The following is a 25,033-nucleotide window of genomic DNA, read 5'->3' as shown; positions in this document are numbered from 1 at the left end:
TTCTTATTTTTCCTGTATTTTTTCCTTCCGCATTGAGAATGCCATTTGCCGTGTCTTCTTACACATCTTCTTCATTTATTTTTAGAACGTCCAAACTTTCCAACTCAACTCTGTACACGGACATTATCAAAATACGCAGCCACACAAAAAACAAAAAAAAAAACAACAAAAAAACGTTAACTTCGGCTGTACCGAAGCTAATATACCCTTCACAGGAGCATTTCTTTTAGTAATTTCAATTAATTCATACAAGCCCTTGATTCCGATCGGTAAGTTTGTATGGCAGCTATATGCTATAGTTAACCGATCTGAACAATTTTTTTGGAGATTAAATTATTTCTATGAACAATAACTCACACCAAATTTCGTGAAGATATGTGGTAAAATGCGGAAGTTTTCCATACAAGCCCTTGATTCCGATCGTTCAGTTTGTATGGCAGCTATATGATATAGTGGTCCGATATCGGCAGTTTCGACAAATGAGCAGCTTCTTAAAGAGAAAATAACATCTGCAAAATTTCAAAACGATATCTTAAAAACTGAAGGACTAGTTCGTATATACACAGACAGACAGACGGACATGGCTAAATCGACTCAGTTCAACATACTGATCATTTATATATACTTATATATATACTTCGTGACAAACTTAATATACCCTATTCAGGGTATAAAAATAACTCATTTGACAGCTTCTTTTGCTAGAACATGCAGAGGTATACATATAAAGTGCAAAACTTATCGCCTTGCTTACTCTAGCACTCGTTAAGAGGGTGCTAAGTTCGGCATTAATTCCACGTTTCAACGTATTCTTTTTTTGCTGAAACTTATGTGAGTGTGTATCAAGTTTTTTGTGGCTCTCTGTCTCTCATGTGATGAAATCGTTAAATTTTCTGCCCAAAAACTACGCATGCCATAAAACTTTTGTAATTGCTAAAGTATTAACTTAATTTGCCCATTATTGTGCTGACATAATCCACACACATCCATCACATTGCTCAACACATTCCTCAGTAACTCAGCACATCAGCATCCAACAGCCGCCAGGCTTCGATCGACTCCTCTATATATGTATGTGTGTCTGTATACTTAAATAAATTGATGTGTGAAATATTTATTAGAAAGTTTTATTGCTGCCGAAGATTACTGCCAGCCTGTGGCAACACTCATAAAAGTCCTTATGAGTTTTGATTGTTCACTTGTTCGTTCATACATGAATCTAATAGCATGAGTTGGATGAAAACTATTTCGATGTGATTAACTGAAAATGTTTTTGTGAAGATACAGTAAAATAGAAAATTTTATACTAAATTCGGTTTAAAGATCTTCTGGGATTCGATGACTATGGGCAATACTTTAATTGTACTCTTTAAATTTCAAATTAGTTCAAGAAAGTCTAAATACTTGAAGCAAGCTTTTATCAATTAAAGCACATCCAATGTGTGGACTACATAAAAAATCATTAGCGTGTAGCAAACTAACGGTAAATGCAGCGTGTCACGTATCGAAATTCTAAGACACAAAACAATTCAATTTCGCTCGTGTACTACAAGCAGACCACATGTGAACACATCCATGACACTGACACTGACAAGACAAGAGGAGAGTGAGCGTAAGTGATTTGACACCAAGATACTGTATATAATTTTGTATGTATGTGTGTGTGTGTGGTGTGGCAAATAGCAAACACAAGAAATGCTAGTATAAAACTCAATTTGTAGGCGCACGTTTTCCTCCGTTGCATGAGCAGCAAATTAAAAATGAATACAAACGCTTGTCTATACACATTTAAGCTCACATATGTACATATAAGGCAAATATATATATTTATAAATGCTGGTTAGTTCCATGCACAGTAAATTCCGAACACTTTCGAATAGTAGATATTTATTTCGTCTATTGGTGACCACAAGTAGAGCCACTTACAAGCACACACATACACACACATGCACATTTCTCTTTGAGTAGAGTAGTGTAGAGTAGAGAGTAAATTATTGTAAGTGGGAAAATTTTGTTTATTTTAGGAAACGAAATTGCCGCATTCAATTTGTGGTTATCACTTGAGGCACGTGTGGCAAATACAAACCAATAACATACTCCTAGTAGTCTACTACAGCCACAAGAGTTAGTACATTTCAACATTTCTATTCACAGTCTGTATGTGTGTGTTTGTGTGCTTGCAATTTCGATTGTCTCTTGATGGCCTTGCCATTCCAAAATTTCCCTCACACACACACACATGCCTGAATGCTAACGGCATTTTATAAAGTAAACAAGCATGTGCTTAAAAAAGTGCTTTCACTTTAGTTCATCTCTCGGTCAGTATTTATTTAGGAAACGAACGAAATGTTTGCGGCCACTTTGAACTCACTTCTCAGCGCCAAATTGTTCATTACACACTTTAGGTAAAGGAGCAAATGCTATTCAATAACAAAATGAATGGCAAGGAGCAAGTGAAATTAGAGTGAATTGTAAAAATATAATCAATATAATATTAGAGAAATTGCGCCAATACGCTAGAGACAAAATAAATTTACTCGATATTCTGTGGTAGCCAATAACTGTAACATATTAACTTACTTACATACCTATGTGTGTTTGAAAAATATACAATCGAGTTTTGTGCAAACACTTTTGTTACCTTTAGCTTGCCATCACTTGATTTTCTCGAACATACTCGTTTGTGAAGCTCTTATAAAGTTATTAGCTTTGAGCTTTTAATTAAGCATGCCAAAAATGTGTGTACAAAGGTAGCCATATGCATATAGTTTCAAGCTAGTAACCAGTTTTGACATGGTTAGAAGTATGTATGCAGTTGCAGGCGTGCTTAAGCTAGCGTTTAGAGTCTTACTACTTTTGTGTATGTCTGTATTTCTGCTTAAAATTACAGACTTGCTGAAACTTGAAGCTGGTACTGACATAAACAGTTAAATTAGTTACTTAACAAGCTGACAAAAATGAAAATAATTTTTAGTTATTATAGACAATTATTAGGGGAGCATACTTCCTATTCATATTCATTTTATAGGTTTTGCTTAATCAGCCAGAATTAGCTTTATTATTAGAACTTAATTTTTCTTTTTTTTAACTGGGGAAAAAATCACTTGTCCATTTTCCAGATACAAGAGAAGATAGAGAAATGTTGAGAAATGAGAAATTTTCCAAAATTTTGAAAACTTGAGTATCTTAGATTTAGTGAGAATATCTAATATTTCACCACCTTCAAAATTAACCCTTCCTTGCTTGTTTGAATATTATTTCTCAGCCAACAGGCTTACGCTTTACCTAAAAATAGTCAGCTGTAAAAAATACATTTAAATATGACCACACTCATGAATATATAGAATATAGAAGCAGGCATGTGGGTGCAATTATTACGTGCTCCAACCAAAGGACCAAAATACCAACACTGTGCGCCACTCGTAAGAGAAAAACTCTCAACATAAACGGTGGTATGAAGGGTTGACCAAGATGGCCCGATGCGAATTTACTGTTGACTCAGGCGATATTTTGCAAAAAAAAAATATTTGACAATCATCTAAGGAAGCGCATTCATATTCACATATCTCATACCGATTAATTCTTCTGTTGTTTTTAGATACCTTGTGGTCTTTATGAAACGTTTATAAAAAAAATCAAGGTGATGAAATTCTTTAATTCGCAAAGGATATGAAAAAATTGTATTTATTTTAATTTTGTCGGTTTATAAATACATAATAAAGACTTTTAGTCCATTTTCCAGTATTATTATATATTTAATATTTACTTAATATTTTTGAGCTATTATAAGAACATATTTTGCAAATATTTCCACAAGGGTCACTCATGTCGTAAATCTCCGAGGGTATTCAGCACAAATGCTTGACATTCTGGGGCATTTGCGAGACAAGTACATGAAATGCGCCACTCTGCGCCAAACCCTTTAGCCAAGCGGACTGCTTAGCAATGCGACGAACAGAAAAATTGTTCAAATGTTTAAATATGTATGTATGTAAGTGTTCGGAGGTGTTTATACGAGTACACGAGCACGAATGCATGTTTTGCTCAAGCAACTTTTTTTTGGAATTCCCAACACAGTGAATGAGTCTACAAAATGCAAGGCAACTCATATTATTATTTATAAATGTGTGAACGTTAGGGAGGCTCAAATTATTATAGCTGAAGCAAAAGGTGTTTCAAGCAATCTCGGGTATTGTGTTGTTGGACGTAGTTTAATCACTCAGTTGATTGCATTACATGATCCATTACATATATTGTTAATTATTATTATTTCTGTTTCTGTTTCTGCTTCTGTTTCTGTTTTAAATTCAATTGTATTTATTTTGAATTATCAGCCACCCTAGGAGTCTTTTCCATACCGAAATGCATATCATATATAAATATTTCAGCACATTTAATGATGCTACTAGCAAAACATGCACTGCCGCAAATGTGTGTCTCAAAAAGCAATAAAATGTTTTGTACACTGTCGAGCTGAGCCTTTATGTGCGCTATGTTCTTTCTGAGCTTACACACATGAGTATTTTAAAGAGTAAAAAGAAAATGTGGCAATTTAAACTTTAAAATAAGTAAAAATTTAAACTATTTAACAGAAATCTGAAATTTAATTGAAAAATACACTTGTTCAAAGCTTTGAAAGTGAAGTAGGAATTTAGAAAAAACTCGGCCTTTACATTCCTGATCTGTTACTAAAATGTTTGATATCGGCTCTATGAATGTATATTGAATATTCATGAATCCTATCTCCTTACTTTGACTAAGATGTAGTAGATGTAGGAATAGATCGAAGAAGTAGTTCTCTGTTCATATGAAACTCCGCACAGATCAGGGATTCTGATTAGTCATTCAAATAAATAGCCAACATTGTTGAGTTCTACAAACAACAAATAATTAACATAATTGAAATTCAGCGCTGCAAGCGCAACTATTGTGGCCAGTGTGTATATAACTGAATACCAAACAGTTGCTGGCGCACGCAACCAAAACACACACACACACACAGAACACAGCAGGGTACACTGAGCCGCATGTCAGAGCTACCCGCAAGCAAACCGACAATCCGCGCGCTAAGCAGTACATTCCGCACAGCTGCCGCCGACCGCCAACGACACGCTGCAGACGGCAGGTGAGTGCTACCGAATTCGGCCAGAATTAAATGAAATTCACGCATTAGAAGTGAGTGCAGATGGATGTGGTTGTGCGAGGCAGGTGATGGCGCTTCTTTTTGCACTGAAATGCTTTCATCACATATACCACACACTTCGCCGGGTGTATGTTGTGTGCAGTTGGATTGTGTATGGTAGACGCCTCAAAGTATACTACATTTGAAGTGCTTGTGAGCTGCGGATGTCGATTTCGTTGCTGTTGCGGTTGTGGCGCTGGCAAAAATCCGCAGCCGCATATTTGCAAATTCAATAAAAACAAGTAAGGAAAGGCGAAGTTCGGCTGCAACTGAACATTTTATTGGTATAGTTTTATTAAGATAACACACAATTTTACCCATACATTCGTCGTTCGTAACGAAAACCTTCATTTATAGTATATGAGGGGTTACCGGAACCGGATATGATGTTACGGGAACCGGATATAAGGTAACCGGATATGGGAAACCTTTAATCAGATATGATGTTAAGGAAGCAGGAAATGGGACAACCGGAACCGGAAATGAGATAACCGGATATAGGACACCCAGCACCGAAAATTATGTTACCGAAACCGCAAATGTGAAAATGTGTACAGAATATGATGTTTCCGGAACAGGGACACGCGGAACCGGAAGTAGGGCAACCAAAACCGGAAATGAAGTTACCGGAGGTGGGGTAACCGATACCAGTTATGAAGTGACCGGATATGTGGCATCCGGAAGCGGATTTGAAGTCTTGTTGCTACCAGAACCGAAATAAGTCAAATGGAACCAGATATGGGATAACCGATAGAACCGGATATACGATTTCGCTCATTTTCCATCCGTGTCATCAGGTTGTCTAGAAAGTATTATGTACTGAATTTCATACAAATCGGCCGAGTAGTTTTTGCGATGTGGTTTTTGACCAATAAGTGGGTGACGGCCATTTTTCCATTTTTTTTAATATGACTACAGCTCTCCTCTGCCATTTCTTCTGTAAAATTTAGAATTTCTGACGTTTTCTATAATACTCTCTTAGCAACTTTTGTTGCGAGAGTATGAAAATATTTGACGCGCTCACTGTTAAATGGAATTCGCTTGTGAAATGTTCGTTTGTGTGTCAGCGATGTGACAAAACGACAAAAAAATGTCGAATAATTTTGTATTACACTTCTTATTTGCGTTGCTTTTCAAAAACTGACTTTTGAGTGTTTTAAATTTTACGCGAACGGTTATTTCCAGCAATATTTAATTAAGACCAATAAATCACAGACATGAGATAACCGTAAAACAAAAAAAAAAGAAAAACAAAAAAACTTTCAGAAAGTCGAATGACAAAGTGCCATTGTCAGTCGTCGCTCAAAATTCCGCAAACACCAACTTCGGCTGCGTCACCATACGCCGGCATATCCGTTTAGCTTATCTCAGCTTTTGCTCTAAACGTCAACCATTCATTGTATGCTACCGAAGGCGACGTGCCGAAAAGTTCGTATTTCATCAGTGGTATGTGTGAGAGTATGGGCGGGTGTGTGGATGTGCGGTGAATGCTCGAAAGTCTGCTCAAGTGCCAACTTCTGAATTTTAAACGATTTACGTGACATAATTCCGGCTGTGAATATTTACGTGGCGCAAACTTTTTCCCTGCATAAAACCGAGAACTGCCTAAGTAAATATGAGTGAGTGAATTAAATTGAACTTTTTCTATCGCCGGTACACCGTGTGGTATGAGCAACGTTTATTTTTGGCCAACTGTTTTTAAGCCACACATAAATATGTAAACAGGTGTGGCATTCAATTAGTTGTAATGTATGCCATAATGCCAGACTGATTAGTCGTAAATGCAGATTATGCCACTTATGATTCGCCTTCTGATAAGGCGATCTATAACATATGCAGATTAAGCGCGCTGTGGCAGCATGAGGTCGGTAATATAGATTAAGCCTATGTAAAGTAGCGAAGGTTAAGAATTAATAAACATGTTTCACAGTTTAAAATGTAGAAAGTGACAAGAAAGAAAATTAAATGCATAGGAGGTGTGTTCAAAAAATAACGGGAATTTGTTTGTTTATTATAAAAATATAATAAAATTTTCTTTTTTCCCGGTATTTTTTTTAGCTTCGTTTATAGAGATCAATGTCTTTGCATTTCAATTTCCAGTTTAATGAAAAAGTAATCAAATTTTTTTCGTATTCATACAGCCAAGTTGGCCTTCATCCATAACATTTTTATCCAATACTAGACCCTTAACCTAGTTTACCTCATGTCCCCCAAACGAAATACCGTTAGAAAGTAAGAAAATAATCAACTTCTGTCTGGTAGGTGGTTTAGTTACAGCTCATATCCACGCCTCTTAAACTTCTCTATCCCTCAATTGTATGTATGTATGTCTACCTGTAACAGTTCACCACAAATTCAAGCTGGAGGGGCTTCCGAATTGCCGATGTATTTGATTGCCGTTCGATTTATGATTAGACGCAGGTTAAATAAAAGTCATTGGCACAGCGGGCGTAAGGCGAAATCTATACCCACAAACATATACACACTTACTTATTGGTGGGGTAGCCATGGGATGTTTGCAGTAAGCCTTCTAACAGACCACTAACTCATGTCTGTATGCGTGTGTAAACATTCTGGGTAGACGAATCTTTCGGAGAAATGTTTGTTTATCTCTGGTTACACTTTCGTATGGTTGCCAAGCTGCATTGAGCTGCCAAAGATGCCAAGCAGCGCATCAATAAGTAACGGGGGGTATACACAAATACTCAAACATTCACTTGCACTAGGGTGGAACTACTCATCGGTCGAATTTCTTCTTTTTATTCATCTTTTTTGAATGTTCTACGAAAACAGTTTACGTTTTTAATCAATACAATCAAACTGAATGGAGAGCGAAGAGAAATTATTTATTTGTAAAACTTTGCGCCTTCTTTTGTTGGTGTAGTAAATAAGACCAACTTTAATATAAAAGCGCCGGCCTTTATGAGCCGCATTCCTAATCCCAAAAGGGCTATAAGACATCAGCAGGTCTGCACATCATCTACTCATACTCTTACTGTTGTAGGCCGATGTGTTTCTTTCACTATGCATATAAAGAAAATTTATATATATAAATATGTAATGGATCAACTATATATCCGCATATGTGAATTTCCATGCATGATTGTGTGTCTCAGCAGCGCTGAATCCGTTTCACGTATGAAATTCTTTCTTGGAATTTTGTTTTAATATATTCAAAGGTATCACCGAATTGCTTGTGTGTTAGATGTTGGAGAAAAAGGTTGCTGGCTGTATTGGTTTCAATAAAATTGACTGATGTTATCACAAATACAAAAATACAAAAATAATCGCAATCAACAGTAATGAATACGTCTACCTGTAAGTACATATGTATTACAAACATAAACATTATACATAAGATACAATATACATATAGAGTGGGCCGTATGGAGAGGGAAGTAAGGAAACACTTTTCAAATTGATTTCTGTCCGATATTTGAAGCTATGAAATATATTGATTTGAATATAGTTTTCATCTTGTTTTTATACTCCAGCAACAAAAGTTTTTTAAAAACTATTCTAGTTTTGTTCACATAACGGTTGTTTGTAAGTCATAAAACTAAACGAGTTACATATAGGGTTATATATGTATACCAAAATAAAACTAAATTTTACAGAAGAAACGGCTGAGGCGAGCTGCGCTCAGATTAAAAAAATGGAAAATGGGCGTGCCGTCGGCCACTTATGGTTCAAAAACTACTCGACCGATTTCAATGAAATTCGGTACATAATAATTTCTAGACACCCTGATGACAAGGATGGAAAATGAGCGAAATCTGGTTCTATCGGTTATCGCATATCCAGTTGACTCATTTCGTTTCCAGTATCAAACCTAGTATTTCATTCGTTTTTGTCGAAGAATCATTTTAGACCGCTTCGAAAGGGCCTTGTGGTAAATTATTAAAGGGAATTCCGCACTAATCCCAAAAGCAATTTTCAGTAATTATATGTTTACTTTTCTCATCACAATTCGCTTAAGTTGTGCAAAATGACTGAGCTGCGTTTAAAGTTTGTTGCGCCATTTGTTTTGTAGAAGTTAGTTGTGCAAGTTATTTGTGGAATTGCAGTTGCTGTTAGTTTTTAAATGGAAACCAGTTCGTTATGAGAGCACATGTATGTATGATTGGTTATAGTATGAAAAGAATGGTTCTGCGAAGCTATTTTGAAATGTGTCCACATATACATACATGCACACAAATACTAAGGTTTAAGGATTTTATGGCTTGTACACCAGATATTTTGAGATTTTCATACTTTTGAAAATATTTTTTAATAGCAAATGAATTTCAAAATTCTAAAATTAAACATTAATTTCCTTTTCCAAATTTAAAATCTTGATCAATCATCCAACAAATGAAGCATGGAAATGTATTTTGAAAGCTCACAGTCAAGTGAGCAGCATCAGTTGCGCCGAAAACACACTTGTTACAGTTCCAAAAGTAACCGAGTGATAGCTGAAAAAGCTTTTGCGTGAAGAAGGAGAGCGACGAATTCTAAACGGTTGTAAAGACAATATGTCATTGACAATGGAAATTCACTAATTTCCGGTCATCAGCTGTCAGTAAAATGTCAAATGAAAATGCCCATTCGTTATTGGAACTGTTTGCCGCTCGCAGCCTCTCCATGTGCATGTGTGTTTATGTATTTGAAATTTTACTAATACACATACTTCCCAGTCTGATTGTCACAGTCTGCCTCGAAGAGCTGTAATTGCTGCAAATACCCACTGGACAGCATGTGGCAAGTCAACATGACAATAATATGAAGCAATAAAATGCTGATGAATTAGGAAAGCTACAAGCCCGCAAGGCAGCACAAGCAGAGGTTTAGCAAATTTTTGGAAAATTTTATTAGCGAGCGAGCACAGCGGGTGGCACACACATTTGCTGGCAAGGACAGCCAGGATAATAAACTTAGTTAAATACGTGATTATGTGCAAATGGAAATTTAAATAACTGACAGTATTTTTACAGCTGCTTGTGTGCGTGTGCTTTCGTGTAATAACTCGAAAATCAACGTGCGATTCATCAACATTTCATTTCGCCTTCAACTTCACCTTCATGCCACTCACATCCTTCCCGCGCATGCCCTTGCACTCAAGCCAATTACATGCATATTCCCATTTCCTTTCGCTGCTGCAACGATTGGCATTCACACATTCGTCTCCTACCCCACCGAACACAGACCGCCGACTGCCACATGTTGACAGCTGGCGTACGAAATCAACGGCGTTGTTTGTGCTGTCCTCACTTCCATCATCTTAGTCATCAGATGTGGCAATGTCAATGTCGCTGCAACAACACCAAAAGCACAGCTGCAGCAACAGCAGCATCAGTAATGCAATTTAATTATGCAATACATACACTCGTACCGGCACACAATCACACTCAGATATTTGCAGGCACTCGTCGCGTTGCATGCTCAGCAGTCGCAATTGAAGATGGATTGAGTGTGGGTACGTGCGTGAGAGTTTACATATATGTATGTATCAGTGCATTATAGTGCCTCCTTCTGCAGTAAAATGTCAAACTGGTCCGAAAATTACTAGTTGACCATTATAATATATATCTGGTCCAAGAATGATAGAAATTTGGAAAGTAAAGAATCAAATGTTAAAAGATAATGTTCTTTGACTTAAAGATGATAATGTTGATGGTCATTTATAGGAAGGTTAAGATGGGCGGAATCGGACCACTGCCACGCCCACAAAATGGCGATAACCGAAAACACATAAAAAGCTATAACTAAGCCATACATTAAGCTATTGAAGTAAAATTTGGTATGAAGGATTGTTCTAGGAAGTTGCATATTTGGATATTTCCTTATATAGTCTAAAAATGGAGGAATCGGATTATAACCACGCCCATCTTCAATACAAAGGCTACATTGAAAACTATTAAAAATTCTTGAATTCAGTAAAGAAAACCAACAGAAATCTTAAATTTCATTATAAAGAAGGTATAGAAGAGCTGCATTCAAAATGGGATACAAAATTTTAAATGGGCGTGGTTCCACCCACTTATGGGTTAGAAACCATATATCCGAAACTACTCGACCAATTTCAATGGAATTCGATTTGTAATATTTTCCTTGCATCCCAATGATATGTTGTGACAATAGACCAAATCGGTTCACAACCATGCCTATTTCCTATATATCATAACTTTGAAGTCGATCTGAATCGTTTCCTTTACAATACATAAAGTTAGCACTAGTGAAAATATCAGGACAGAACTTTGCACAAATACTGCATTTATAGTGTGGCATCGCTTTTCTAAAAATCGGACCATAAGTATTCAAGACCTCATGTATCGAATATGAGCACCTCAGAGCTTCGAATAAATTGTTTAATGAAAATATAAGTGAGTCTCTCAGATATTTTGAAGAAATTCAGAGGGAATACTTTTCTTCTAATAATATGTATCCGTGCAATGAGTGAAATCGGGTCATAACTACCCCTAGCTCCCGTGTACCTAATGTTAGGGGTTTGTAACTTTCAATGGATTTTATACCATATGACCATATATGATGATACCATATGACAAATATGTGGGTCAAATATATTAATAAAATTAAATAAATAAATTGCGAGAGTATAAAATCTTCAGTCACAACCAAACTTAGCCCTTCCTTACTTGTTTCATACATTGTGTTGTTTAAAGAAAAGTTTGGTCTGTACTCGCAGTACCTATTATATGCTCTATATTGAACTAGTATGCCTAGTATTTTTCACAAAGTGAAAATATTAAAAAGCTGGTTACTTAAGCCTCATACCACTTTGAAGATATTTTATAGCTAACTCATGTCACTGCTGCGCGCCTGCATTGCACACATACAGTCACACACTCATGCCATTTCAAGGAAATATAAGATATTATTGCACATTTTAATTTTCCACTTCATTGGCTAGACATAAATTTGAAATTATATGTACGTAGGCACATAAGTATGTAAGGGTGTATGGTGGATACAAGGCACATGAAGTGGGCGCAAGCGTAGGCGTTTATGTAACATTTTGCATACAGTTTGACAAACTGCATATTACAAAATGGTGACAAATTGTGTTTACCTCGTTTGCCACAATTTGTTGGTGGCTTCGATTGGCAGTTACGTTATATGTCTACTTGTGCATTATATGATTTATATTATTTATGACAACATCAAATGTCAGATTATAAACTAATTTTAGGCATATGTGTATATAATTTCTAAATTTCTTGAGAAGTTACCAAAATTGCTGCTTAAATGCTAATATTTATTTAGTTTAGACTTGCAATATGGTAGCAGAGGGTTACTTAGTAGATTGCTGTAATATTTAAATATATATCTACTATGTGTTTGTTGGATATTTAGGTAAATTCACAATTTCCAGGCTAAATTAAAATTTTGATTTTCGAAAATGACGAAGTTCTGATTTCTAAAATAAAAAAAATATTTATCTATAGGTCTATAACTTTGCTTCCGCAGGCTTTTTAAAAATGGCTACAAAAATGTTATTCAAAATATTGGCCTCGCTAGCTACAAATTTTGACCATCTTTCTGGCAGCATGCATATTCCGTGCAAATGTCGAGAATTCGGCTCAAAAAGTGTAATTTTTTCAGTTGAGAATAAGTTTGGGATGCAAACAGATCTCTACAAATATTTTGTTGAGTAAATGTTGACACAAATGTCCAAGATCGATATAAAACGATTTAATCGATTTAATCGACCTTGACCGTAGAGACATCTATTGGAAAACGAACTTAATAATTGCTTGAAAATTGATAAATCACTTCAGTTCTCAGGTTACTTTCGACAAATTTATATTCACCAGACAAGTGAAAACACAATCAGTGGTTGTGGCTCATTTAAGCGACGCAAATGACGCAAATTACCATAAATCACAGAAAAAAAGCAACAAATATTTGCATTGTTCGCCTGTCGCAAGCTCACGTTATGTACTGTATTATACTGTGCTCTATGGCCTGCCACTGCTGTATGTATGTAAATTTTCGGCTAATGCTAAATAATTAATGACTGTGTGCGAAAACAATTCAGCCTGGTAATTAATATAGCTCACTAACGTTAAGTCAATAAAACTCGTTGTAGATGTAACGATAAAAAAGTGACAAATTATTTAATCCCACAATTTAGCAACCACACTCGAATAATTTGGATCGTTATATATAAAATACGTACATTTTTGGCGCAAAGCCACTTTTGTACAAAATAAATTGTAGTTTCCTTGTGAAATAATTTTTTATGCAAATATTTGCCAAACAGTGAAAAGAACTCATGGAGAAAGGAAGTGGTGAGGCGTAGTTGATGTTTGAGGCATTTTTACGGTAAATTGGGACATTATTTTTTAGCACAGGGTAGAGTCGGAGTTGATGTATGCATGCAAAATATTTATAAATATATAAACATATGATTTTTTTACCCGTCGTATTATTTATTATTCCAGAAAAAAGCGTAGTAAATTTACTCACCTGCAAGGAGAAAAAGAAAATAATTTTTAATTACATAATAAACACTTTCAAATAAGTTTAATAAACTACTATTAAGGCTAATATATAGTAATATTAGGTCTACAACTTTGCTTCCGCCGTTTTCCTATAGATGTCTCTAGGGTCAAGCACTGCTCGATTAAATCGATTCAATCGTTTTATATTGATCTTGGACATTTGTGTCAACATTAACCCAACGACATATGTGTAGAGATCTGTTTGCATCCCAAACTTATTCTCAACTGAAAATATCACTTTTTGAGCCAAATTCTCGACATTTGCGGGAAATTTTGCTTTTTTTTAATTCCAAGAAAAGTGCGGCTGAGGCTCATCGACATTTGTAACCATTTTTATATAAAAAAACTTAAATTTACAAAAAAACGGCGGAAGAAATGTTGTAGACCTAATAATAAATTTGAGCTTACAAAAGCTTTGGAATACCATGTAATCATACCACTTAATCTTCCTTTAAGGGGGAGTAAGGTTTGACAACTTTTTTTTCATTTTTTTCTGAACCATCAACATCTCAAGAATATTGTGTTAAAGTTTTAGGTCATTCGGAGAAAAACTAACGAAGTTACAGCAGGTTGAATAACGGTACCTCCAGATATCTGCGCTGAGTGTACAAAACTTTGAATCGATTTTCCCAAATATGTCATTTTTAAAGTCGGTGACCAGCCTACAGGAAAAACTACTGCATCGCTCTTGAATGACGTCGAGTTTTTCCAAAAATTTTAATTATTAACAATTTTACAATAACAAATAAGTCGATTTTTTCGTCTAAAATCGTCATTTTGGCTTGAAAATGGTACCAAAAATTGAAAAATTAAAAAATTAAAAAAACTCGACGTCAATTGAAAGATCAACTAATAAAGTAAAGAAAGCATTTTGATTTTTTGGTTTTGGATGATCCAGCGATGCTGTAGGCTGGTCACCGCACAAACACTTCTTCTCGAGGTGCCTGCAGAGATCGACGATAAATCCGTTATTCCTCGCTATTTTTAGATAAAACTTTTTTTAAGTATCCTTCAAATGTTGTACTTTCATATAATAATAAGTAAAATAAACCTGCAGCAATAATTTTTTCTAAAAAAATTCATGAAAAAGGTCTTTTTTCGACGAAACAAGCCTTACCCCCCCTTAATTTATATAATTTTAATATTATTTTAAGATATCCTTCGCATTGAAAATATGTGCGTTCGATTCACCATATTTCTACTCACAATAATCGAGCTCCCATAATTTGCCAAAAAATATACAAGTGAAAGCAACAACAAATGTATTCAGTTTCCATGCATATAAGATACTTCATGGATATCTATTGAAAGTGATTCAGTCTTTATCACTATATTATTTACCACGCTCCAAGCTTTTATATGCCCCAGCTTTTATACGCTTATGCGAGTTATGTTGCCTTCGTTCAACAGGTGGGCATTCTCCCATTAACTAAACATATTCCGAACGTGCCCATGCAAATTTATAGGGTTTTATAACCAACAGAATACTAATCCAAGCATTTAATAAAGTGCCTAGTTCAGTTGAACGAATCAACACTTTCAAACTAAGCTCATAGCTCATTCTCTCATATTCAAATGAAAGAAGAAAAGGAAGCTATAAACTATTTTAGACATTTATTGAGCACTTTGTGCATTTGAAAACTTCAGTGCGCACACTTTCCCCCCACCAAATCCATAAATAAGTGTGCTTAATAGTTAAAAAGCGAGCGCAATTTTGCATAGAGCAGATAGCAACCATTTAATAGCTGCCTAAACTTTAATATTATTTCACAATAGACGCGCTGAAATTTATTGCATTTGCGGCAAGTCCTGTTCAATTACGGTTTAGTGCGTCAACAACTGCCACACAACTATTTATGCCAAACTTGTGTGGACAACTTCTTGGTAGGAAAAAAGAAGATGAAGCGCCCACAAAAGCTTACAAGTACCGAAACAACAATTTAGTGGTTACGCCAGCCGCATGACTACATGAATAAGTGCTTAACCAAAGCGCAGACATGAATTTAGATGAATGACTTCATCAACAATGTGACAGTTGTGGGGTGTTAAAGAGAAGAGACCCGGCTGCTGCTTTTCTCTTATGAAACATTGTAAGCATCTTTGATTTGCGCAGCAATTCAAATTTATTCCAACTAAAATGTTTATTGTATCGCCGCTGACATGTCGAAGGTCATCAATGTATGTTCTAATGGCAAAATGATTTGCTTTTGTTGTTGCTGTTGTGGCTTTAGTTCACTGTTATTATATACTGCTGGAGCTACTGCTTGATGAGACATTGACTTACTGCTTGTCGGAGAAGGCACAACACAATAGTTAAGCGCTGCGTACTTCGTCCAAGAGTTCATCAATTTCCCATATGCAAGCATGTAAATGTGTTCGAAGTCTGACTATTCATTAGCTACACAACAGCTAAGTACTTGTAGACAGATATTTGGATGCTTGTGCAAACATGGCAATCAAATATTTCGAATCTTGCTCCGCTGCTGTTAAGCTTTCATTGAATTTGTCTATAAATAAATGTGTTTATGCAACATATACAAAGATATCGACTAAGATAGTTAGTATTTCAGTAAATTGATTTTGAGAAGTTGACTTTCAATGGAAGTTAAATGCATTTAGTTTGGTTTGGTCAAGAATTTGGCACTATTCACTTGAACTCGAACCTACATCGCTCCTGAAATAATGTGAAGCCTTTGAAGTCTAGGTATTATTGGTACATAAATATTAAAATTAAAAAATTAAAAAGAATTGCATCGATTTGCCAACATCTTTGAGTTTTTCTTATGCTTGGCTGAGCTGCCCCTCCTATTTTCAGACTGTTCTTAATACCCTCTAAACGTGTATGGATTTCTTAGTAGACACCTCACCTAATTATCAAAACATATCACCGAATTTTCGTTATGTTCGCCAAACAAAGTCTACGTTCTATTTATAACAAGCTATAAGGTTTTGCTGATCTCATCCTACCAGCTATGAGCGCACGCTTTTGTCGAAAATTTTCCAATGTATGAACAACAGCAACAACAACAACCAACAATAGCCATAAAAATCAATGCTGTGCGAGCGGGTACAAGTAAAGCATCTTAAAATAAAATCGATAAACTGTTGAACAGTCTAACGGTCGTGTGCAGAGTGCACAAAGAGATTAAAGCGATAAAATATTGAAGGTGGAAAACAGCTGAATCGACACACGAGCGTGTGTAAAGAGTGCAGACCCAAAGGCTCAATAAAGGCGATGGCACATGTGTAAATGTGTAAATAATGAAGCGTGGCGGTATTAGTGGCGACGGGTCGTGTACCGTTCTTTTTAAATTTTCGGCAAAAGCATTTCGAAAATCGATAAATTGTCTATAGTTAGTGATGCGAAACCAATAATGATGATAATGGCGACAGTGAATCCGATAAGTACACTTTTTGTGTTTAGTGGTCATGAGTTAGTGAATACATTTTCAACAAAAGAATTCTAACAACAAAATTCGGATTTAATAAAATTAAGCTTTTGGTAAACACCAAAGAGGATTTTGTTATATTTACGACTTTTATATAAAAAGGAAGTGATTGAATTTACTGATGCACTCTTTAGTATAATATTTCTTAAAGAGCTTTCATTTAAACAGTTGAGCTGATTGATGGCAAGTCATAGAGTAATTATTGTCCGAAAATGTATATATGTATGTATTTAGCAGCGGTTAAGTAATCGTTAGTATTTGTCATCGTTGCTATATACACTCTTTAGTGCATTGCTATGGGAAGCAAAGCCATCAAAATATTTTATTCCAACCACAAAGTCAGTTTTGTTTAGTAAACTGTAATTCATAACAAAACTAATATTATTACAAATGTCAGTAGCATTAGCAGTACCAATACGGATCACCATTATCAATACTCATACCAATACAAAATACCATTCTCAATACTAAGATCAATACCAATACTATGTGCATTACCAATTCCAATACTAATATCAATATCAATACCAAGTGCAATAACAATTCCAATACAAATTACCATTATCAATATAAATTATCATTACCAATATTAATTACCGTTATCAATACCATTACCAATTCCAATACAAAATACCAATATCAATACTAGTACCAATACCAATTCGAATTTCAATACCAATAACAATAAAAAATAACATTATCAATACCAACACAAAATACCATTACCGATATAAATTACCATTATCAATAGCAATACCAATACCAAAACAGATCACCAATATCAATACTAATACCAATACAAAATACCATTCTCAATACTAATGCCAAAAACAATACCAATGCCTATAACATTATCAATTCCAATACCAACACAAAGTACCAATACCAATATAAATTACCATTATCAATACCAACAACAACTCGAATATTAAACCATTATCATTTTCAATATCAGTACCAGTACCATTACCAATACCGATGTAATTTCCAATACCAATAAATACAATTATTCATTTTGGGAAATCTTGAATACCAAATGACATCATTACCACAAATATTAGCATTACCATTACCACCATCAGTTATCATAACCATTGCACTTTTAACTCCATTCAACTGAACATGTTTACGAATTGTATGAATGCATTCGTAAGCATTGACATTCACCAGCAATTCAATGGCGAACGCACTGACCTTCGTAAAAGCGATCAAATAGTCCTTGAATGCTCGCACTGTCAGTTGTGTAACATAATCGAAAGCAAATCATGGCAGAAGACCGCAAAGCTCATAAAGTACAAATAAACAACACAATAAGAAAGCTTAACGCCTGCACAACATCAACAAGTTGCAAGCAGGAAATTAGCACTGAACGAAGGAACGAACGAACAAAGCGACGCGGTATTGGTGAAGCGATGGAAAGAAGACGAGCACACAGTGTTGCAGCCTGCATGCTGCAATGCATGAGCCAGCACAAATTGTCTCTCTATGTCATGGTTTTTGTTTCGCAGTTTTTGTGTGCGGCGACTGGTATGCAGGTAGAGGTGCAGGGGTATGGAATGGCACATGTGCCGGCAACTAATTGATGCAATCACCACATGACCGACAAGCAAAACACAGAGACAATGCACGACTCAGCCTCCAATGAGGGGACAGGGGTGCAATGCAACGGCAGTAAGGCTGCTTACACATCATCGTGACTGCAATCAAGCGAGTCTGTTGGTGCTTTTCTTGTTGTTGTTGTATTTGTGTTACATACTCATTACACAATATGTATTGTTGCGTCAAATGGCTTTGGAAACTAATTAACCTATGAAATTGCCATCAACTCGGCAGTGTCAAGCATTGCATGTCACTCCCTCATCACTAATTGTGTGCGCATATCTATTTTCAAAGACCTGTTTATAGTTAAATACTACATAATATGTGTGTGTGTGTGTTCACAATGCACTATGCTGGCTATTTCTGTTTCCGCTTTGGTGGCGTTTGCTGGACGCTTTACGGCAGCAGCCTATTTAATTGATTGCCACACAAATGCACAATTGAATTATGTCGCAAATAGGAGCACGAGCACACATACTCACAAGCAGCCACGTGACGCAATTTGAAATACAAATTATTGCCGCACATTTGTCAAGGGAGTGTCTATTAATTTGCAAGTTAATATCTTTGATTTTCTGATTATTACCCAGGCATTATATTCCGTGCGCACACGCAATGTCTTTGGTTCCCTCCAGCAGCCTCCGTTGGATTTACGCCGCTTGGCTTTAGTGAGTGTGTTAAGTGCATTAGCGCTAGCTTGCTTTGCGCGCTTAATTTGGCAAATCAATTAAGAAGTTTCGCTTCAACTTAAATTAGTCGTTAAAATTTTGCAAAACTAAAGCAACACAAAGCAACAGCGTGGCTATGAAAGGCAGCGCCAAATTGATTTAAATTGGAGGATATGAATTTTATACCAGATATATAATATAGACGACCTAACCAGCATGAATCTGCGAATCAACTTTTGTAGTCAGACTGAAGACTTTTGTAAATATTTTAAGTCTGTTGATGCTCAAAAATATATTAATATCCGTTCTTGGAACGAACTTCATCAATTTGAGTACCAATTTGCTTACGAAAGTCCTGGAAATTCTCAGACGAATTCCATTTAAGCTATAAAGTCATTGAAATCCAGATTATTCCACTGTTATCTAAGCTCATACGTCATTTGAGACGCAGTTTGAACAGATTACTGTTATGTGATTCTTACCTTAAACTTGCTTGGCTGATAGAGACAATAAAACAAAAGCTCATCTGACCGAAAGCTAATTTTACTAATCAAGAACAATCATTCCTTAATCTAAAAACGAATTTCCAAAGGTATTGTACGATCAAATTCACTAATTGACTTCAGAGCTTTCATCTCGAGTTAATTTTCTTCATAGACTTAATATTTAACCTAAATACAAATCCCTATTCCACTAATAAATTCATTAATTGCTTTCAGTGCTTTCATTTAAACTTTCATCTCAAGTTAAATTTTTTCAAAGACTTTAATTATTATGTAAATCTAAATACAGATCGCTAAAAGTTATTCCAAAATTAAATTCATTAATTGGTTTCAGAGCTTTCACTTAAGCTTTCACCAGAATCTAATGTGTTTTCATAGACCATATTATATTTGGATTAAGATCCAAATATAAATCACCGAAAGATATCACATGAATAAATTCATTCATTGCTTTAAGAGCTTTCACTTAAGCTTTCGACTCAAACTAATTTTTTCCCTAAATTCTGATCATTTAAGTGGAGTTTGCTGTCATCAACGCTTTTAACTAAAAGAAGACTAGTGTCTTTCTATTTTTATAAAACAAACGACATGAGTAAACACGCAGCTTTCACTTTATTCGCACGCTTTTAAGTCAAACAAAAGCTCATAAAGTGAATATTACCATAAAATGTTTTCAAAACACTTTAGTTTAAAAAGCTTGTAAAACTAATCAACACTAAATGCAACAACAAAGTGTTCAAGGTCTGCGTCAACTGCACTTGCGTTGCACCGAAGCATTAACGAAATGTTTACTGCACACTTAAAAGAAAAGCAATAAAGCCAACAACTATAACAAAATGCTAAGCTACACGCACACCGTTATATTAACTTAGAAAACGAAGGAAAATGCATAAAAATACTAAGTGTGCAGTAGAAAAGCCAGCTGTTGGGGCAGAGACACCTGCAAGCGCTAGAATATAACTGTATAATGCGACTGACTAACCGACTGCACGTCTATTTGGCCAACTGACTACGAGATGCTTCGGGTACAATACCAAAGGATATGCGGCCGAGGTGACCGAGTGAGTGTGCAGCGTTAGACAATTTGTTGTTTATGTTGACATTGTGACGCCCCCATTGTCAGCGCATTTGTCTGACTGACACTTACATAAACACAGTTGCGAGTGGGGTACATATGTATCCTGTTTATGTATGCCATGTAAGATGTGCTCGTTGATAAGAGTGTGACTAAGGATATGAAATGTTCAAGGCGGAATTGCAGCATCGCCAAGCTGCAATGATACACACACACACAGACGCGGAGGAGAATATATGTTCGCAAGTGGCAGCTTGTCAACATGTTGGGACATACAACTTTGTTTTTCCGCCTTAAGTTCATTGCGTTCATTTTATTATTTTTCTATTTTTCAAGTTATCGATTACCGCGCTGACGCGACGCAACGAAGCGACATTGACAATGTCAGCGTTATCACCTTGCTGATGCTATTGCAAATGTTGTGGTTTCTTACATCAAAACAACAACAACAACAACAAGCGGCAGTCAGTCAAGGTGGTCTCAATGGAACATAATACGTGCAAACCTTTATGATAGTTGGACTCAAAATGGCGGGGAAGAAGCAGTGAACAATCAACAGTTTATGCTATCGATCGTGAGTGAAGAGCGAGTATTGCCATTAATTAGGATTGATACTCACTTACACCCCCTCAAAGAGAGAGGAGTTGCGTTCTGAGTGAGTTTATAAATAAAGTTGGCGCATGTGAAGGGTGTCACAAATAAATTGTGGCAATTTTTCACTGTCGCATTCATCAAAATGATAGCCTCAACAGCTCAGCGTTTCGCCTTCCTAGCTGGCAACCATAGCGAGAAAGGAAGCACCTCCAGTAGTTCGGGTTGCAATTAAATAACTCACATACACACATACATACATACTCGCCTATACCGTTCAATGGCAGCGTAGCATACAGTCAGGCGCACCTTTGCTCTCACACACAAATAAAACACTCAGCGACGACCGCAAGGTTGGGTAGGCAAATAAAATTACTTATAAGCCACAGCAGTAGCTGGCAGAGACATAGCTACAGTTATAAGAGACAGCCGAACGTGTGAAGTATTCACGGCCGACACAGATAAACAAATCGGATTCAAGTTTATGTTGGATGTACATATATGTGTATATGTGTGTATGTGCGCTGGTATGCTTGATAAGGATGCCAAGCGTTTTTCAGCGCGCCTCGGGACTAAATTCCATTGTGGCAGTTTGAGTTTTCGTTGGCAAGCGTTTTCAAATTTAAATGTAAATATACAGTTGCGTGCGAGCGTGCGACTGCTTAATACGTTCAGAGTTTGGGTGGAGTGTGAGTTGAGGCTACAGTTTGACAGTTAGCTGTCAGGTTTTTTTTTCTCTCTTGCAACAGTTGATGGCAAGACTAATGCGCCGCCATATATTTTCGAAGGCTCTGACATATATATTTTATTTAAATGCGTAAAATTAGATTTTTGTACACATGATCAGGCGGCCATTCGCAAAGCATGCCAAAGTTTTGCAAGTGTTTGTGTGAGTGTGAGTTTGGTCCATTTTATATTGGATTTCATAGGGGGAATATTGGCATATTTGTGACGTTTTTATTTGATGGGTTTAATTTCTACATACAGTTAACTGTATAGAAAATATATACAGACATGTATACATAAATATATATTTGTGTATTTTGCCTCTGCTTTAGTTTGGCACACATACAAATATATTTTTATAGGCATATCTACATGTGCATAAGTATGTACGTGCGTACCCTTAGTGGCTGTTATGTTGACGGACGTGCCTCCCTTGTGTGTTGAGCAAGCAGATTTATCTCCAATTTGCGCTGAACTCACGTCCGCTTGCCGACATATGTATGCATGTATATATATATTTATGTAAAATCGAATATTTACATAAGTTTTTACATCTGCATAAATCTATGCATGCTCATGCTAATCTTCATGCTTACAGCTGTTATTAGTTTGACAAATTGTAATTTGCATTTATTTTTATTTTATTATTTATTTTTATATTTTCTGAATTATATAAGCCAATTTATAATCAATTTCTGTAAATATGCCGAATTTCAAATTGAAGAGTTCGTCAAAAAAGGGTATTTTTTCGAAGTTATACTCAAATATTTTTATACCCTGAACAGGGTAGATTAAGTTTGTCACGAAGTTTGTAACACCCAGAAGGAAGCGTCGGAGGCCCTATAAAGTATATATATAAATGATCAGTATGTTGAACTGAGTCGATATAGCCATGGCCGTCTGTCTCTCGGTCCGTCCGTCTGTCTGTATATATACGAACTAGTCCTTCAGTTTTTAAGATATCGTTTTGAAATTTTGCAGATGTTATTATCTCTTCAAGAAGCTGCTCATTTGTCGGAACTACCGATATCGGACCCCTATATGATATAGCTGCCATACAAACTGAACGATCGCAATCAAGAGCTTGTATGGAAAACTATCGCATTTTACTACATATCTTCACGAAATTTGGTGTGAATTATTGTTCATAGAAATAATTAAATTTCCGAAAAAATTGTTCAGATCGGTTCACTATAGCATATAGCTGCCATACAAACCGAACGATCGGAATCAATGGCTTGTATTTAAAATTTTCGCATTTGACGTGGTATCTTCACGAAATTTGTCATGGATTACTGCTTAAGGTAATAATATAATCTCCGAAGAAATTGTTCAGATCGGTTAACTGCATAACTATAATGTTTCTAGCAAACAATCCGGCTAAAAAGAATTAGTAAAATGTTTTCTCATTTTTACTTACTTTTTTCTTGTTTATTGATGCGATTACTACTAAAATATTCTAAAGCTTCTTCAAAAAATATAAAAAAATAACAAAAGCAATAACTTCGAAACCTTAAAGGATTATGATGATGGTCACACATTGTAGATTTTTAGATAATTATTGATTTTAAATTGAGCTTATGCAACTACTAATCGAATTTTCATTACTCTTTTATATCTACACTAACCATCGAAGGTCACATTGCTGCATATAAACAGTTTTCAAAATCATTAGCTATTTTTGTTTTCAATTTCAACTCAAAACCTTTCGCAGCTGATTAGCGGCACAACCACTAACAGCAACCAAGAAACGTTCAAGGACTTTGCGACTCCCTCGTTGATTATCTGCAGCGTGATAACTGTGCAGCAGGAAACTTTGTCTCAAGTGGTTTACTATCGAAGAAAACTTTTACATACAGCCACTAATCAAGCAAATACTAGCACAAAATGTGAAATAAGTGCCAACACACGCGCACTGAAGCCGATTTGGTTGCACTTACCTATTGTGTATGTGGCGCCGTCGACGGTGAAAGTGGCGGCTTTGCATTTGTTGAAGAAGCGCGAGGCAAAGCCCAAAGCTGAATTCTTCAAACTCGACGAGACGCGACGAATCGGCGAATCCGGGCAGGAAGTGGGCATATTGCGAGCGCCAGCGCCAGCGCCACTGCCTACCAAGCCCGCGCGCACATTCGTCACACTAATGTGGGTGGCCATGTTGCTGTTGTTGTTGTCGCTGCCAACAAACGGGCGTGTGGCTATGGTGCTGGTGATGACGTTCCCTTCCGCACTGCCACTCAAATGTGCAAAGCTTGCGGCGTTGCCGGTTGTTATTGCTGTTGTTGTTGTTGCTGCTTTTGTGACAGCTGATGTGGCAACAGTTTGATAACAGGCAACATCAACAGCATTTGTTGTTGTTATTGTTTTCATTGTAACATCCGCACTCGGTGCGGCCGTAGTGCTGCTGCCAATCTGTGCAGCTGTGCCTGGCACGGCGTAGGCGCGCCGAAAGTGTGGCGGCGAAATGCGGCGTGAACTTGGCTGCGACATGTTGCTGGGAGGCGGAGTGTTGCTGGCAGCGCCGTTGGTTTTCTTTTTTGTGATTTTTGGATTTTTATTGCATGCACCCAGTAGCGCAGATTGTAGGTAAACTCAGTTTTTTAGTTGCACTTTCACTTTCACTTTTGATTTTGATTTTGAATTTTTATTTTAAATAATTTTTTTTCATTTTATTTTTTGCTATTGAGCTTCATTTAGATATGTTGCTTATGAATTTGGAATAATATTTAAGCGCTTTTA

The 25,033-nt window shown here is 36.2% G+C and overlaps 1 protein-coding gene across 1 annotated transcript in view; it reads right to left on the bottom strand.

Moving 5' to 3' along the window:
• The window catches only part of LOC105209748 (dual specificity calcium/calmodulin-dependent 3',5'-cyclic nucleotide phosphodiesterase 1), a 161,142-nt gene extending 136,343 nt beyond the window's left edge, over positions 1-24,799 (bottom strand). The window contains exon 1 of the mRNA XM_054227741.1: positions 24,238-24,799. Coding sequence (XP_054083716.1) covers positions 24,238-24,784 — 547 coding nt within the window. The 5' untranslated portion in view covers positions 24,785-24,799. The remainder of the gene's footprint in view (positions 1-24,237) is intronic.
• Between the last annotated feature and the right edge of the window lie 234 nt (positions 24,800-25,033).

The sequence above is a fragment of the Zeugodacus cucurbitae genome, chromosome 3 (assembly GCF_028554725.1).
Source record: "Zeugodacus cucurbitae isolate PBARC_wt_2022May chromosome 3, idZeuCucr1.2, whole genome shotgun sequence".
Classification (NCBI taxonomy): Eukaryota; Metazoa; Arthropoda; class Insecta; order Diptera; family Tephritidae; genus Zeugodacus; species Zeugodacus cucurbitae.
This window is presented reverse-complemented; position numbering and strand designations above follow the sequence as displayed.